We start from the raw sequence: 18392 nt of genomic DNA on the forward strand, positions 1-18392 counted from the left end.
TCCAAAACAATAGACATTCGTTTGTTGTTAAAACAGCCTCCTCCTCCATGGTCTCACATTTGACCCAATTTTTTTTTTTACACCTGTCTGCAGGGATTTTCTCCTATTCAGACCCAAAACAGCCCAGTGTTAAAACAATGCATGCTGGGGGGTCGAGTTGTTTAGGATCCCAGTGAGGCAACGGAATGCATTTAAAGGTTTTTTATCAGACACCAAAGCACTAAAAGCGGTTTGCAATACTCAGACAAGATTTAACAACTGTGTTAAGTTACCTCAACGGCAACTTATTATCTTTTGTGTCACTCACTGGATAAACAGTAGAACCATGCAGTTCATGCATGTCTGGCATTGCACCAATGCAGCACTTTATATGATGATGTTTCATTATTGTGCTGCAGCAGAAGTTGAACCAGGTTACACTTGATTTAGCCCAGATTTTTCCAGATTGTTTATTCATGGCTTGTGATTTGAACTGTCTTTATATTGTGATAGTGATGTGCAAAAGTTTGAAGAGATACTACACAATTGTTATCATTGTGAAGTAAACTTATGAAATATGCATGAACGCAGATAATCACACTGTGGGGAGGTGTGCCTCATAAGAAGTCATGCAGCATATCAGCAGTGTGTGTGTGTGTGTGTGTGTGTGTGTGGGTGTGTGTGTGTGTGTGTGTGTGTGTGTGTGTGTGTGTGTGTGTGTGTGAGTGAGAGAGAGAGAGAGAGAGAGAGAGAGAGAGGATGGCTGTTTGTTGCAATAACAGTGATCTCTGTGAAAGTAGAAATACAGTATTTGTAACGGCTGTCGTTAAGAGGCGTTGACCTTTGACCTCTGTGGATTTAGTTGTGATGTCGATATGCAGTCTAAATATCTTTCCTTTAGAAAGCTTTTACATCCTTCTTTGGGTCCATCAGTTGTGTTTGAATGAATGTATGGGATAAAGTTTAGGGTAATTTCTGTTATCATTGGCTTTTCTTGTCATTCTTTTCTATTTGGGTTTTGGGTAAGTTTTTTTTCCCTCTCTCTCCCTCTATCTCTTTCTCTCTCTCTGTATTTCTCTGTCTCTCTGTCTTGTCTGTCTTTCTCTCTCTCTCTTTGTCTTCTTCCATTGGTCTCCTGTGACTCTCTGTCTTTTGTGCTCCTCCTTTGTTGTTGCTTGACGTAATCTAAGCTTAATGAATGTTTGAGTTTCTCCGCTCAAAAAAAAGAATTGGTAAGAAGTCATTACCGGGATGAAACGCCACAAAACTGCTTCCCGGGCAACTGCTGTCTGTGTGTGTGTGTGTGTGTGTGTGTGTGTGTGTGTGTGTGTGCGTGTGTGTGTGTGTGTGTGTGTGTGTGTGTGTGCTTGTGTCTGTGTGTGTGCGTGTGTCTGTGTGCGTGCGTGCTTGCGTGTGTGTGTGTGTGTGTGTGTCTCTCAGTGTTAACTTCAACACATTATCACATAGTGGGGACAAAGACATCTTCACACACAGTGACTTTGTGGGAAAAAGAGCACTGACGTCGGCTCCACGCATTCTGCACAATCCTCACTTTCCATTCCAAGTCATCCCAAAATACATCTTCTGTCACATTGTTTACCAATGATGTCAGCCTCCAACCAGTCTAAACAAACTTCTGCTGTGGACTTAAGAACCCGTCCAAGACTTGCTTGAAAAAGTTGGTGACCTGTCCAGTCCGTGTAACTTTTGTGTGAACGTGTGTTTTCAGAGCACTAGCAGCATGCACTTGTCCTTTTCACCTCAGGGCTGTGTCTATGCCTCACGTCTCTCCCTCGCAGTTTGAAAACATCTGATAGAAGTTGGAAGTTGGAAGGGATTGTTGCCAGTCATCAAGCAGAACTAATATATAAAGCAAATGTGTGAACTGCCTCACATGGGTTTAGGCGTACTGTGTGCATTTCTTCTTTGGGGATTATTCACCACCTCCAAAGCATATTATGACGTGTTTCTATCAGTCGCTTGAAGGCATTTGTCCATTCAGAATTTTTTCAAACAGTTGACGCACAGGACAAAATGAAAGTCTGAGGCCCAGAATCACCCTTTTTTGTTTGCAGAATGTTCTGACGTTAGCAAATTCGTCATCCATAAAGTAGATGTCACATGACTGTATTTAACTTTATGCAAATGAGGTTAAAATGTATCATGACAGACTTCTATGGTCCAAGAGGATTATTTGTAGAACACCCTCAGCTGGATCTGTGTAAGGAATTTAGTCAATCGGACACATCTGCACAAGAATAACTTTGCTGTGTTAATAAATCTTCATCCATTTCTGTTTATCCAAATGACTGTTGAAAACCTAGGGCCAGGTAGTATCGTAGCATAGAAAGACTGTACTCATTGCACAGAGAGATGGAGGAAAGGAGGACCTATCTTATTTTTGGCCCCAGCTGCTAAATCCAGCCATGGGTTCTTAACTGGATTAAGCCAAGTCAGACATCCCTAACTGGTTATTTTATCTAAAATAATTGGACTTCAAGGTTCATTCTTCTCAGTGGATGGAGTCATTGGTTTAGTTGTGACCACATGATCAAAAGAATGGAATTTCAGGTCAGGTGATAAGAAGTGGACAACCTATGACATTAAAGATCAGTGGTTGAGGTGAGGAGCCACATAGCAGAAGGTATTACCAGTGAGTGTGGAGGATAGATGGAGCTCTATTCAGGATCAAACAGAACAAAGATGGTGAGAACAGAAATGGTTAAATCTCCCAGTATGTTCTGTATGTGACCGGACTGTCAGAACATCTGCCCAAAGTCTAGGAGTCCCAAGAAGTAAGCAATATCCCCCCAACCATTTAACATCTGAAAATCTGTGTTGGTACATGGCGCCTTACTACTGGACAACCCCATGAGGCATACTGTTAATCATCATGACATCATCATCATGACAGTGGGGAAGTCATGCAAAAGGGGGCCTCGGCTAAGATACTAAATGAATCTCTGTGAGAACTCCAGACATAAAGCAGTCACAGCATCTGAGTACCCAGAAGCCCTTGCATTGCAGCAATATGGCCACTGTGAGAATGTATGGGCAAGAGCCCTGAAATTGGTGGTGCACCAATCAAAATGTGCTTTGGATTGTGACCTTAAGGATGATTGGCTCGCACATATAGGCAAAGTAAGATTAGCTGGGGGGCAGTTAGTGGGCATGAGAATCTCAATGTATCCCTGGAATCCTCAACCCTTAGGTGTGTTTTACATTTCCTATTGGTAGGGGATGGTCTTGCAACACTTTTTCCAGGCTTGATGTGTTTTTCATTTTGACCCACCTTATGTTTTCACGATTCTATTTACATGTAGCACCAGAAGATACTCCCGCCCACCCCCCTTTTCATGATTGGCTTGGCCCAGCAGAACCAGGTTTAGTGGGGCTTCCCCTCCAGACTACCAAACATCATCTTTGAGCCTGTAATACCACCAGCTGTATCACATGATATGGGTCACATGATAATTCATTCATGACGACAGGTCAGGATTTACTTTGTCATTGTACTGTATATGTGACTGTTGTATGGGAAGGTATTAAGGCCAGGGAAGAGGGAATGAATGAGTTGAGGAAGTTTTATTTTTCATTATGCATATTGACTATTTTTCACTCTTTCGACATGTTTCCAACTTTACCGCAGTCTTGAACTGTACTTTTTGGTTTAGAGCCAGGCTTGTTTTAAGAACTTGCATTGAGTTCTGTGACCTATTCATTGTTTCATTTAACACAGAGTTATCAAAGATGAAAATAACATACTGAAGCTAACATTCTAAGCTAACTGTTTGCAAGCTTGTTAGCGCTATCACTTACAAGACAATATGTTTGCATAGTGAAGACTGTTAGTACTACCAACTGTTTTCAAGGCGATCCTCTTTTGTGGAGCAGTTTAAACTACAACGGGAGGGTTAAATGAGGATGGATAGTTAGCTACTGTAGCAGTTCGGAGTGACTACCTGAAAACTCCTGAGGTCAGGTGCAGAGGGAGGGAGCATTGTGTGTGTGTGTGTGTGTGTGTGTGTGTGTGTGTGTGTGTGTGTGTGTGTGTGTGTGTGTGTGTGTGTGTGTGTGTGTGTGTGTGTGTGTGTGTGTGTGTGTGTGTGTGTGTGTGTGTGTGTGTGTGTGTGTGTGTGTGTGTGTGTGTGTAATGAGATGGAAAGTGGAATGTGACAAAACAGTCCCTCCTGTTCAGGTGATTTGAGGGTGTTGTGGCTGCCGCAAATTCCTTCTGACCAGTTTGACAGGTTTCACTCTAATGGGCCTTTATCTGTGCTCCTGGGTGTGTGTGTGTGTGTGTGTGTGTGTGTGTGTGTGTGTGTGTGTGTGTGTGTGTGTGTGTGTGTGTTACAAAATAGAATAGTGTTTTGATGGTTACTGTATATGTCTGTTGTCACTCAACAGTGGAATGTCCTCGGTAATAATAGGAGTCAGGGTGTGTTTCTTTGTGTGTGTGGTTGTAAGTTTTGTATTGTCTTAATTTTTCATCCCTCTACTTGAAAGGAGAGATAGATTTAAATGGCCCTGCAGTGGAGGGAGGGAACAGCTCGGGCCAGGCCGTTTGTGATCTGAATGTTTTATTAATTTATCACATATGAATTCTGATATTATAACTGTATTTTGAACTGTAAATATAATGAACTGTAGTGACATGCTGCATCAAAGGGACCAGAAGCATAAATAACCTCCATAATATCCATAACAGTCCAATAAATCATTTTTTAAAAGACATTCAACAAGACGGTGTGGTGGCTTGCTGAACACACAGGTTTAGACCCACTTCTCTCCGTCTATTCTTTTTCCCTTTGTGATCGGGTTACTCACACAGAAACTGATTGTGGGTATTGTTGTAGGAGACAAAAAGGATTTGGTTGTAAACACAAAGTTGTACACCTGCGCAGGTGGAGTCCATCAAGGCTCCGGTGAATAAGGTCACATTTGGACTTAGGCTATCATCTTGAAAGGCCGCCAGTTGATTACTTACACTCAAACCAGTATCTTTTGTTATACAGTTTTTTCTGAAATTTTTGAATAAATACTTACATTTGGCAAAGTCTGACCAATTACAGGTAGATTTGCTTATTCAAGTGCTTTAGAAGTTGAGCTTTGTGGTTCAGAGAATTGAATAAGACTATTTTGAGATAATGGCAGTTAAAGATGGTTGCATATAGGAGAAATATACAGACACCAATTGAGTGCTTTTGTCTCGGGCCAGTGTGTCATCATTAAAAGCTCATCTTACACACACACACACACACACACACACACACACACACACACACACACACACACACTCACACACACACACACACACACACACACACACACACACACACACACACACACACACACACACACACACACACATACATACATACATACATCTAGCTTTGTGCAATCTTGTTTTACTAAACACTTGAGCAACACATGTGGTTTCTTGTGAAGCTTATTCTTCATGATTGTTTTTAAAACAAAATGTTTACATGAAGTTGTATTGTTCATGCTAGCTCGCTGTCGTGCCTTATTTAAAAAAAATGCCATAAGATAGACAATGTAAAGGGATTCAGTAGATCAGAAGGAATGGATTGTATGTGAACGTATATGGGCTCTGACCTCTTTTTCTCTTTGCAAAGAAACACCACACTCAGCATAGCACAAAGTGTGTGTGTGTGTGTGTGTGTGTGTGTGTGTGTGTGTGTGTGTGTGTGTGTGTGTGTGTGTGTGTGTGTGTGTGTGTGTGTGTGTGTGTGTGTGTGTGTGTGTGTGTGTGAGAGATACTATCTTTCCTCCACGAATAAATGCAGACTCAGCGCTTACAGGTGGATGCAGTGGGGGAGGTGGGAGGTGGTTGGGTGGCACTTTTACACCTGGCTAAAACCTAATGCAGCTTTAAATCATGCCTTAATAGAGGGTATTTGCTGGTGTTAAAGTGTATTGCATTATAGATACAGATGTGATGCTATTTCTTTCAGCCTTCACTCATCGATATAACTATAGTTGGACCGGATAACACAAACACCCGTCAGCAGTGTTTGTGTCCACATCCATCCACAAACTGAAAAAAGATTCAAATTACTATATCAAACACAACAGTCTTAGACATAAACCCTGCTTTCCAATCCTCATACTTCCCTAATTTTTAGTATGCCAGAAGATTTAGGATGTCCCAATACATGCACGTCAATTGTAGTATGTTGAAAATACATAAATGCCCCACTAACTCCAATAGCTTTTTGGAGTATTCGTCTTTATTCTTGACATTTCTCGACATGATGAGAAAAAAATCTTCCTTATCAGATTTTTTTCTCTCTTGTCTGTGGCCCTAAAACTCTTCTGTACTTTAGTATGTAGTGTAGTAAAAAGAAAAAGTATGTGATTTGGAACGCGGGGAAAGTCTTTTTTTCTGTCTCATTGTTATAACAAAAGACATAGCAGGACTATTTATATCTCTTTATGATCAGACCTCTTTAGTTTGACCATGGTTTGACCTTTGAACTGGAGTCTTATTCCTCACACTATTTCGGGCCTCCGTGGTGAAGCGCGTATAATGAATTACTAAATTGTTAAATGTGATTTCATGGAACAACAAGCAAAAGACATGCAGACAGTCCTGTTTGAACCGGTCGGACCTGAACACAGCAGCAGCAGCAGGCCCTGGTTTATTTAGGCAGCCGTGTGGTCGATTCTGCAGGTGCAATGGTCCATAGATCAGCTAATCTTGTCTGGGAACAAGAACACCAGAAAGAAAGTTAAGAAAAGAACACTATTCTGAAGATCTGTTTAAAAGTAATAATGACTTGGTGAAGCCAGTGTCAATGAATGGCAACACTTCCTGCTAATGTTTAACATTAAAAGCTCTGTGACAACTTTAAAGTCACAGTAATCTCTCCCGGTCTATGTAGGCTTTTATTGTGAAACATGGGCAAGGTGCAACTTAATAGCAATGGAAAAAATGGCACAGTATTTGAATAATTCAAAGCAGTGATTGGTTTGTATGATATGACACTGGTCTGTGTTTATTTGTTTATGCTGACCACGGCGACATGTTCAGATTCAGCCATCATTTGGAAAATGGCCTTTAAAGGTGGAGTCAGCTATTCTGGAGAACACTTGTTGTCAAAATCACTTTTTGTCAGAATCAGTGAATATCTCCTCACGATCCACTGTACCTGTCAGTACTCTGTGTGCGCTGACATTTTGTAAACAAAGGGGTCCACCTTAGCTAGCAAAATGCCTGATTACAGAGCCTAGGCTGTGTATTAACACTGGATTTTTTGGGTAGCGGATTTTGTGGAGATCTTCCCTGATTTTGCCAAAAATGTGATTTTGACCAGGCGTTCTCCAGAATCGCCACGTTATTAGCGTATGGGATAAATTCTCTTCTTTCTTTACAATATAAAAGTGTGTGTGTGTACGTTGCTGAAGACTCACTTTTGTTGCATTGGCCTTTAACACAAGTTGAGACTTTGACTCTCCTAACTTTTTTTTTCATGTATCTTATATGTTATTTTGTATTGTATCTTGTACAGCACTTTGGTCAACTGATGATGTTTTTAAATGTGCTATAGAAATCATTTTGACTTTGACTTTGACTTTGTTTAAAACCCAGAATGTCATGCAGGATTGAAGAGGAATTTCCTGTCAAATGAAGGTTTTCATTTCTTGCCTTTCTTCTCAGGGAGTTTGATCCAGGATACATGGAGGAGTTTGAGACCTCTCATCCCTCGCTCCCAGAGCTTCCTTCTTCTCCTCCTCCTCTCTCCTCTTCATCACCGCTGCCCCCGCCACAACAAACCCCGCCTCCATCCCGCCACAGCAGGTCAGGCTCAGCAGGAGGAGTCCAGCTACGCATCAAGAACAGGTAGGGCTAGATCTGAGGCTCTCTATTGGTTGGCCGTTTGCTTGAACCCCTCCCTCAAATGCTGCTTGTCCAATCATCAGGCACAACAGGCCCGTCAAGCTTTTTTTTATTTTCTTCCCATGTTCATGGGCGATACACTGTACATGAGGAGGACAGATTTTTCGATTGGTGTTTTCTTTGTGTTGCTTTTACTGTCTCCTAAACTAAGAATACAATTTTTTAAAGTTTTAAAGGTCAGATTTTGCTGACTGTCAGGTTCAAAGTTGTAATATGGGTTTTGTACTAGAAACTGTTTTCATAGTGTAGTGGTCAAAAAACCTTTTGTATTTCTCACAGTGCCATTGCTGAATCTCCTCCTTTCAGCCGCAGCCTGAAACGTTCCGTTTTAGAGCCTGTCTTTTAAAGCCCTGCCTTCCAAAATTCTGCTCTGATTGGCCCTGAATGACGTCTCCTTATGACGTCATAAAGGGGGAGAGAAATCTGACTGGGGTTTTTTGAACACAGGTTTTCAGAAAGGTGGAGATGGAGAAAAAGAGAGAGGGCTGTTTTCTCCTCACACCTAAGAGCCATATGAATGTTGTTGAAAAAGCATTTTAGGGGACCCTTTAAATAGAGTAAAAATTCTCATGTAAGCTGCACTATGTCCAACCAAAGACATCTCCTCAGAGCTGTGGTTGACTTGACGCCGTAGCGTTGCTGACAGGGACGTCCTGTCCGGTTTACGATAACAGTTCCTTCCAGTGTTGATAAATTATAAATATTCCTTTCAGACCCTCTGCAGTGGGTAACACAGGAAGTGATGTCAAATCAGCGACAGCTTTACTGCTTTCAGCTGAGGTCATGACCCCTGGTGGTGTAGGGATGTCCTGCCTGTGCTTCCTGTGTGTGTGTGTGTGTGTGTGTGTGTGTGTGTGTGTGTGTGTGTGTGTGTGTGTGTGTGTGTGTGTTTGTGTGTTTGGCGTGTGTGTGTGTGTGTAATGATGAGAAGCTGTAATAGAGTTGACTTGTGTTGTGTGTTTTGGGACCGCTGTTTGTGAGACAGTGAGATTGATTGATTGATTGATTGATTGATTGATTGATTGGATTCCAGTGACATCATATGATGCTCGACATACTGTGTTATTTAGCAAAGTGCAAGGCCGAACCTACCTGCTTACAGAGTTAATACGTCATTAGCTTATTAACAGGACAGCTAATGTTTTACAGTCGGGCAGATTCGGTACGTAGCTACGTTATCGTTCGTTTGGTTTTGAGTTTGTGTCCATGTGATGAATGGTTGTGACAAATCCAATATATATTCTCTCTACCAACTGCTATATGCTCCACTGTGTTCACTAGCTAGCCTTTATTTGCGTGAGAGTGAGCCCATAACAGTAAAGTTAGGGGCCCCCGGACAACCCCAAAAGAATGAGCTAATGGGTCAGGTGATGATGTAATGTTTGGTTGTCAGTCCGCACTGTGCAAGTAACTGCTATGGCCTCCCGTCTCAAAGTGTGCTTCATTCATCTGTGTAATTAATGTGATGACAAAGTTCGGTGTGGATTGCATGGCATGCTGTCATGTGTGTGTGAAGCCATGAGGCCAGCACATCTTATCTAAGAGTAGCTTCTTGATTCAACACTCCGCTGTCATCTCTCTCTCGCTCTATTAGAGTGTTGTGTGTGTATAAACCCAGTCCAAGTTCAGAACAAACAGTCTATAAATACTGACCCTCCGCTACAGCTACTTTCATCCTAATATGGAGGTCAGCACTCTGTATGTGTGGCTGTCATTAAGAGCACAGCCTCAGGGGGGTGCTAGTGTGTGACTTCAGACATTTATTCTCGTATACTTTTCTTGTTGCACAGTCCCCCCCACCATGTTATAACTAAAGGGTGTACGATCGATTTAGACCAGGGGTGTCCAAACTTTTTTCACTGAGGGCCACATACAGAAAAATCTACGAAGGGCCGGGCCACTTTGCAAAAATAACACATTTATCAGGACATGTAGCTGCTCTGATGTTTAGTTTCATAGTGTCTTCGTAAATTGTAATCCTTCTTCACGGCAACACTTTACTTGCACATTAAAAATATACATCCCCCCTCTTGTTAAATGCCATTGATACACCCAGTGTTTTCTGCTTTTACGTCTAATGTCCAGCTTGGTGAAAATAGTAGCCAGCTGAGATCCCGCCCCTCCAAGGGGGGTCCGGGGGTATGCCCCCCCGGGAGATTTTTTTAAGTTTTTAAAGTGAAATGCATGAATCTGGTGCACTTTGAGAGGGAAATTAAGAGGCTAAAGCTGAAGAATTTTGTATGAAAAAAAATGTAAACACTGTGTCAGATGATTTAGAAGCTATTGGAGAAGGACACATAGATTTTCCATAATAATATTAATTTAAATTTGAATATTATGCAGGGTCCTCTGGGATGGCCTTGATGCTCTTTTTCTTTTATGGGACATATTTCTCTGCAATATAATGAGTGCATTTAGATCAGGGGTGTCCAAACTACGGCCCGCGGGCCAACTGCGGCCCGCGGCCCGCTTTTTATTGGCCCGCGGCCGATTTTAAAAATATAATGCAATATGGCCCTTTAAAAAAAAAAAAAAAAAAAAAAAAAAAAAATTTTTTTTTGCATTTCTTAGTTAACCCACTAGTGCAGGGGTGTCAAAACTGATTGATTGGCCCTTGGCACATTTTAAAAATATAATGTAATATGGCCCTTTTAATTTTTAAATAATCTAAATGCACTCATTATATTGCAGAGAAATATGTCCCATAAAAGAAAAAGAGCATCAAGGCCATCCCAGAGGACCCTGCATAATATTCAAATTTAAATTAATATTATTATGGAAAATCTATGTGTCCTTCTCCAATAGCTTCTAAATCATCTGACACAGTGTTTACATTTTTTTTCATACAAAATTCTTCAGCTTTAGCCTCTTAATTTCCCTCTCAAAGTGCACCAGATTCATGCATTTCACTTTAAAAACTTAAAAAAATCTCCCGGGGGGGCATACCCCCGGACCCCCCTTGGAGGGGCGGGATCTCAGCTGGCTACTATTTTCACCAAGCTGGACATTAGACGTAAAAGCAGAAAACACTGGGTGTATCAATGGCATTTAACAAGAGGGGGGATGTATATTTTTAATGTGCAAGTAAAGTGTTGCCGTGAAGAAGGATTACAATTTACGAAGACACTATGAAACTAAACATCAGAGCAGCTACATGTCCTGATAAATGTGTTATTTTTGCAAAGTGGCCCGGCCCTTCGTAGATTTTTCTGTATGTGGCCCTCAGTGAAAAAAGTTTGGACACCCCTGATTTAGATTATTTAAAAATTAAAAGGGCCATATTACATTATATTTTTAAAATGTGCCAAGGGCCAATCAATCAGTTTTGACACCCCTGCACTAGTGGGTTAACTAAGAAATGCAAAAAAAAAAAATTTTTTTTTTTTTTTTTTTTTTTTTTTAAAGGGCCATATTGCATTATATTTTTAAAATCGGCCGCGGGCCAATAAAAAGCGGGCCGCGGGCCGCAGTTGGCCCGCGGGCCGTAGTTTGGACACCCCTGATTTAGACAGTCTTTGAAACTGTGGAGTTTGAAAACACAGTTCACTGTTCTCGGAAAGCTAACTGCTCCAGGATATAGCCTACGCAGTACGCACCACTTTTATTTTGGAGGGGTGACGAAGCAGTTGAATTGAAATCACTTGCAGGTTAAAAATAAGTTCAACCTGCAGCTAAGAGGTCCTGCCGAGGTGCTTTTGAGCAGGTGACAACTGAGTCATTAAAATGTACAATCGTCCCATAGAGTTAGATAAACTTGCATGGGGATTCTATTCTGTTGCAATCCCCCGGGCCCTGGATGGTTATCAGATACCACTGTAGAGAGAGGAGAAAGGGGAGAGGGGGGGGGGGGGAGAGCAACGCTTGTCTCCTATTGGTTCCAAAAACAGGAAGTGGGCCATCAGAGCCCCATGAGGCTGGGTGTTAATCTGGAGACGACGGAGTGATTTATCTACACGCAGTCTCTTTCTGCAGCTCATTCTTTCCTTTCATTTCTTTCTCTTTTAACGTTTCAGTTTTTCTTTCCTTTTCTCCTTTCCTACCTTGCTCCTCTTGTCTCCTCTGTCTCCTCACATGTTTATTCAGTTGAATCACCACATTTTTCGGACACATCATCACGTAATTGCAGAAAACACCCACACACAAGCGCAATACAAACAGACTCCCTTACACACACACACACACACACACACGCACGCACGCACGCACGCACACACACACACACACACACACACACACACACACACACACACACACACACATACCTTGAGCTCTGATTCAGATCTGTGGTTCAACTGTGTGTGGAGAAGTTCGATGTTGGAAGATGTAAGCTACTGATATGAACTATAAACATGCACCTGTTAGCCAGTGAGCAAGATTCTCTGTAGCCATGGTCTAGTGAGTGTCTGCATGTTGCTTGTGGTTGATGAGGTTAGAGAGGTCCTTGAGAATGGTCCAGAAGTTGTCGAAGGGGGTTGTAGTGATCCTGAAAGTGGTCCCAGGAGCAGGAAGAGGATCCTTTATTGGGTTTGAGTGGTCCTTGAGGAGCCCTGAGAGACCTTTCTTGAATTTTGAACCTTAACCAGTCATACCAAATAATGCAACTTGGTATCTAAATGAATTTCTGCGGGAAATGTAAGCTTGTGTTATATTTGTCCACAAAATCACCAGCTAACAGCATGTTGTGCTAACCAGCATGTTGCTATGAGCAAGCAGCAGACAAATAATCCCCCTTAGCTACATCATCTTAGCACAACCATATAACCAAGTTGGCAATCAGCAAAGCATTCACTTATCTATATCTGTACATCTAACCATCAGCAGCACACTGCTAAATCCACCAAACAATCCAGCCAAGTATCAGCCAACTTATCCCGGCAAGCAACACACTATATAGCATCACAATATGACATTATAAATTCTGAACTTACTGATCTTTGCCCCAGTTTCACCTTTCTTCTGACCAACAGCCACCATTCACTGGAAGTGGCTGCAGTGTGTGCCATGTTTTTCACTGCCTGCTTTAGACTTTGCACTCTTATTACAACTTCAGTTAACAGGGAGAAAACTAAGTTGCCAACAAAATGATTACAGCCAACAACCACTGGGCAAAGATTGGTATTCTAACCACACTGCTTTGCTAGGGGGTGTCTTGAAGTGAGTCAACTGGTAACATGGTGTGTCTATCGCTATTGTTACCTATTAAAAACAGTGAAAAATGTTGACCAGAACCATGTTTGAAGGGTCCACGCAGGGTTTCATCTGCTTGCCGAAAACCAGGACCTGTAGCAAAAGAAGACTGTCTAGGCTACACGTAACTTTAATACAATGTTGACGCACCCTAAACACACAAGCTATTAACATAGTTTCACAAACAAATTGTTTTTACACACTTGACACAAACACACACAGTTTAAGTGTATAAGTATGCACTTGTGCCAGCCCCTCTCTCTCTCTCTCTCTCTCTCTCTCTCTCTCTCTCTCTCTCTCTCTCTCTCTCTCTCTCTCTCTCTCTCTCTCTCTCTCCAATTTTGGTTTCCGGGCAGATCAGAGTGATTATTATTATAGGCTGGAGGAACATTTTCCCACGACAACAGATAAGGTCTCCGTTCAAAGAGACACACCCTGCACATGCACATATACACACGTACACACACACACACACACACACACACACACACACACACACATACACACACACACACACACACACACACACACACACACACACACACACATACACAGACAACAACACTCAGCTCAGTTTTTCGTTATTTTGATCCTGATAAATTGATAATTTCACGTATTTTATATTTTCCATACAAAAACTGGTTGGTTGACAGGTTTTACCTGCAGTCACTAATCCCAATCACAGATGATGAACATTACTTACCACTGTGACAATGCCTTGTTTTTAGGTTTCTATTGCAACAGCTTCAGCCATGATACATGTAAATCAGGCAACTTTGGAGTTGACGGAATGTTTATATGTTTAATTAAGTTTTCCTAAGCATCAGATAAGCATTTATTGAACACAAGGGCTTCATTTCGAAGGTTGAATTTGTGAAGTCATTTTGACCAATTTGACTTACAATGGATATCCTGACACCACTGGAACATAACATACACAGCCTTTAGGCGCAAAGATGAGTACATTTCTTCCTGGAACAAAGCACTGGGGGCCAATTTCACCTGATTCAGGCTTTTTTCTTCCCTTCATCCATTTGGTCCTTGAGGTGGTACCATTGGTTCTTTAGGAAAACGTCTTTAAGGGGCTTTCACAGAAACTAGAAGAAATCACAGTGGTCCTTAAGAAAGAATGGAATCCTTATTAGGTGGGGTGGTTGAAGAGATTACAACAGTCCTTGAGGAAGCATAGAGCCATCAAGAGGCGTTCCAGAGACCTTTCAAACGGAACCAGAGGTAACTGGTCCTGGACATGGCCACTACAGTGGTATTTAAGGAAGCCTGAAGTCATTGAGTGGTTTCAGGGGTCTTTGAGAAGCTGCTGGATGTGTTTAAGGAGGCAGACATTGTTATTTTGGAGGTTCCAGGGGAGGAAGATACAGTTACAGTTATCCTTTAGGATGCCTTAAGAAGGTTCTACTGGTCTTTTAAAAGGGTCCCTGAAGAGGTTCAAATGGTTGGGGAGTGCCTGAGGGGCTCGCATGATCACTTCATGCATGCCCACACACAGGTGAACCTAGGGAAAATAAGTGAAACCACATGTGTGGGGGTACGGAGGGTAGGAACATGCATTGATCTCTAGGGCACAATCAATTCCTGCATTCAGATATAGGCTGTTTTTGTTGGCTAAGCTAACCGTTGATACCGCTGAACTGTATACTCACTGCTTGACTCATTTACTTTTTCTATATCAGTTAAAACTAATTTGGGGTTTTTGAAAGGCACCTTCAAATGGAGATGTAATGAATAATTGACAGGGATTGCTTTGCCGGTTCCACAGTTACCGAGTCATAAACCACAGAATTGGATGAAATTTAAGTTAAGACCCAAACGTAGGGGCTACAGGAGAGGTTTATGGGATTACCATAATCATAAATATTTATTTTTCATGGACCTCAGATTTCTTTGAAAATGTCAGTCCATCTAATCGTGGTCAATTTCATTAACTAAAAATGTCAACCTGATGGTGGTGTTGGAGGAAAAGTTGGGGGACAACCAAAGTCATTCAAATATCTCCATGGCTATTTAGTTATTTATTTAGTTTTCCAGTAAAGTAAGGTCTTACATTGCATTCAAGTTACCTGCCCCGAAGGGATCAGTGGTTCCTAACCTTAGACATCCAGACCTTGTAACAGTGATAATGACAGTCAATAATAGTCAGTTCCTTGTTCACCATAGCACCACATGCTGCATCATAAGATGTCTTTCTCCCCTCGGCTTCAGAATCCATTTCTCCTGCCATGAACTCAATGATCCACTGTTTTCAGCAACTCTCTGCCCTTCTTTGTCTGCCCCCCCCCCCCCCCACTTCCTCCTTGCTCCCCCTCCTCATCCACTGTCGGAAGTAAGGGTACAGTAAGTCCATTATGTCCCCCACGGTGTAATCTATATTAATGTACCCCTTATAATTATTGGACCTCAAGGCGTACTTATACTTATATGTACCCTTTTGAGGGCCATAAAGGTACATATGGGTTTGCAAGCAGTGAAAGATGCATACTGTATATGTACCGTTACTTCTAAATGTCAAGGTACAATATCAAGAGACAGTGTGTGTTGGTACCCAATTTGGTTTGGATTTGAAGGTTTTACGGTTTCCTTATTTATTTAAGGTTGATTTTAACGTGTAGGCTGTGGTTAGGAAGCGTTAAAAAGAAAAATTATAAAATAAATAAAGGGTCTGTAAGTAGATTTTATGGACATGAAGGACGAGGGTACAAATAAGTATCCAAGTTAAAAGGTTAACAGCTACACCTTTGTGGATACTGCTCCAGTGACAGGCCATTCTACTGCTTAAGGTCCAATAATGTGCTTTATTTTTTAGTTTTGATCATATTCTCTGGTCATATTCAGTTCCCTCTCCCACATCCTTCTGTCTTTTTATCCTCCCTTCCATGATCCCTCACGATTCCGTTCCTTTCCACCATTTCTCTATCAGTATTGGAGGGGCTTCATTCCTCTGTATCTTCCTTAGTGACTCTTTATCTCCCTCCATCTTCCCTCCCTTTCTTGCTTCTCTTTCTCTCCCATTATCCTCCCACTCTCTCCCCCCCCCTCTCTCTCTCTCTCTCTCTTCCTCCCAGTCCTCAGACTATCAGTGTCTCTCGCTCAAACCAAACACCACATCAACGGCTGCTATCCAAACCAAGCCGGCCAAGGATGTTTACTTTACGCCTTTATCGCACAGCAGCCTAATGACGCTTAATTGCTTCATTTGGTTAACAAGCTCGGGGCCGTGGACCAACACAGTGCGGAAGGGACACATCAGAGGGTGGAAGAGACACGATTGGTAGTGTTATTTTATAGAGTAGATGAACGTGGACTATTCGGGAATATCGTGGAAGTGTCGGATTGGGTTGGTTCTTTGTACTTAAGGAGACAGCAGAAGAAGTGGAGTGTTAGCGTTAGAGATACATTGACTCAGAACTGGGGGTTAGTTTGTGTTTGTTTTCTTAGGTAGGAGGTACAAGTTCCAATACTGGAACTAGTATTCTTGGAAGTACCCTTGTACATCTGGTGGGTAGATGTAGATAGTTGAGTCCAGTTGAAAGCAGAAAATAGGTTTTCTTGGAGCTTCGTAGAAGGACACAAAACAAACAACCAGCTCGAATGAGTGAAGAGTAAAAGGTGTGGAGATGGAACTTTCTGGGACTGTATAAAAGAAGGATAACACGTTGAGAAAAGAAGTGTGAAGCTAAGAAGAAAGAAGGAGAGTAGAAACTAGAATAAAGTGGACTTTGAATCGAGGCCATGGAGCTTCTGGAGGTGTTCTACCGCAGAAAGCTCAGGAAGAAGCAGAAGAAGGCACAGCTGGGCCGGTCCGACGGGGCCCTGTGTCGGGCGCCGTCGCAGTCCAGCGTCAACGGCCTGGCGACTGGCCTCATCTCCAAAGTCCTCAGGTTCACCTCCAGGTAAAAACTGCTCACATGTTTGGTTTATTCAGTCAGAAGATTGGGAGACGTTGAGGAGAAGAGGTCTAATGAATTCTGTAAAAAAAGAGACCTGTGGCTATTTGATTAAAGATTTTCCTTGACAGTCAACCGAAGTAAAGGAGTTGACGTGACTGTCTAGCCAGTATTATAGGTTACATACGAAGAAACTAACTTTGTGCGTTTGCAATTGAAACTGGAACCTTTACAGGTGATTGACTAGGATGAAACAGTTTAGTATTTCTTCTTAGCAAAGGACACAGTTTGAGATGCTTCATGTCTCAAGCCAAGATCATCCTTGACGATCAAACTGAATGTGTTGATTGTTGGCTGGAGGAATGTCACTCACTCTTGTCCCAATTTTTTTAGACTCAAAAGCACAACCCTAAATTTTGAACCCGATACTGTGGTTACTAATAACAGAAAGCTTAAGAAAAACCATCAGAGAAGAGAGGATCATTTTTAACTGACTAGTAACTGAGAATCAAAAAATTATATTATATACATGTTTTCAATGTGGCAGTAATGTATCTGTTGTGAATGGGGAGATTTTTGTTCTCAGTACTTCAAACCGCATTATTAAAATGTATAACTTTGATATGATATTAATGAGTTATAATAGGACATTGATGATTTGGACATGACATTTTCTGTTTGGTGCAGGACTTTGTGTCCCTGCACTGCCCTGGCTTACTTATGATCATTGAATCCCTGAAATTGCAGTGGCACTCGTACATAGCTTTGGTGGCTTGATATTACCTTGATACATACTGTGTTAATGTGAATGCAGAGTCTACTGAAGACATGTTTCTCTTTTCATGTCTTTGTGTGACCAGTCTGCCTTAATGTGGTTTAGTTTGAGTATTTATAATCAGACTTGGATTGGAAACTCAAACCTGCCATGCACTCAAGCCAGACCCCCCCTTCTCCCTCCCCCCATGGGCTAATGGAGAGGGTGAATATCTGTACAAGTATAACGGCGATGATGATAACGCGTTGAGGTATTCCAGTCATGTCCTGTCATTACCCGGGCTCCTGTGGTTCAGAGACATGCGGGCTTTCATGTCTCCTGTCTCCTACTTAACTCCGATACCATCTTTTCCTGTTTATGTGTGCGGATAAATACACAGCGGCAGAACATTTCAAATATGACGACGAGGGGAAGATTATTTGTAACCGCCATTGCCCTCCGACCTCTCCGTTATCACAACTGGGTTTGGTAAAACGCGTTCAAGAAATAATGACAGGGATGTCGTAATGACTAGAACTACAAACAAGGACACATTATAAGGATTAGTGTCATCAGCATCAGATGAAAAAAAAAACACAACGGAGAGAAAGAGAAACCAACCCGCACAACAGAACTCCAGGCCTGTTAC

The 18392-nt window shown here is 41.9% G+C and overlaps 1 protein-coding gene across 3 annotated transcripts in view; it reads left to right on the forward strand.

The window, feature by feature from the left end:
* The window catches only part of shroom3 (shroom family member 3), a 60135-nt gene that overhangs the window by 10766 nt on the left and 30977 nt on the right, over positions 1-18392 (forward strand). For all 3 annotated transcript variants that reach the window (XM_080047002.1, XM_080047001.1, XM_080047003.1), the window contains exon 2: positions 7661-7843. In XM_080047002.1, coding sequence (XP_079903128.1) covers positions 7680-7843 — 164 coding nt within the window. In that variant the 5' untranslated portion in view covers positions 7661-7679. The remainder of the gene's footprint in view (positions 1-7660; positions 7844-18392) is intronic.

Source organism: Ammodytes marinus (assembly GCF_949987685.1).
Source record: "Ammodytes marinus genome assembly, chromosome: 18".
Classification (NCBI taxonomy): Eukaryota; Metazoa; Chordata; class Actinopteri; order Uranoscopiformes; family Ammodytidae; genus Ammodytes; species Ammodytes marinus.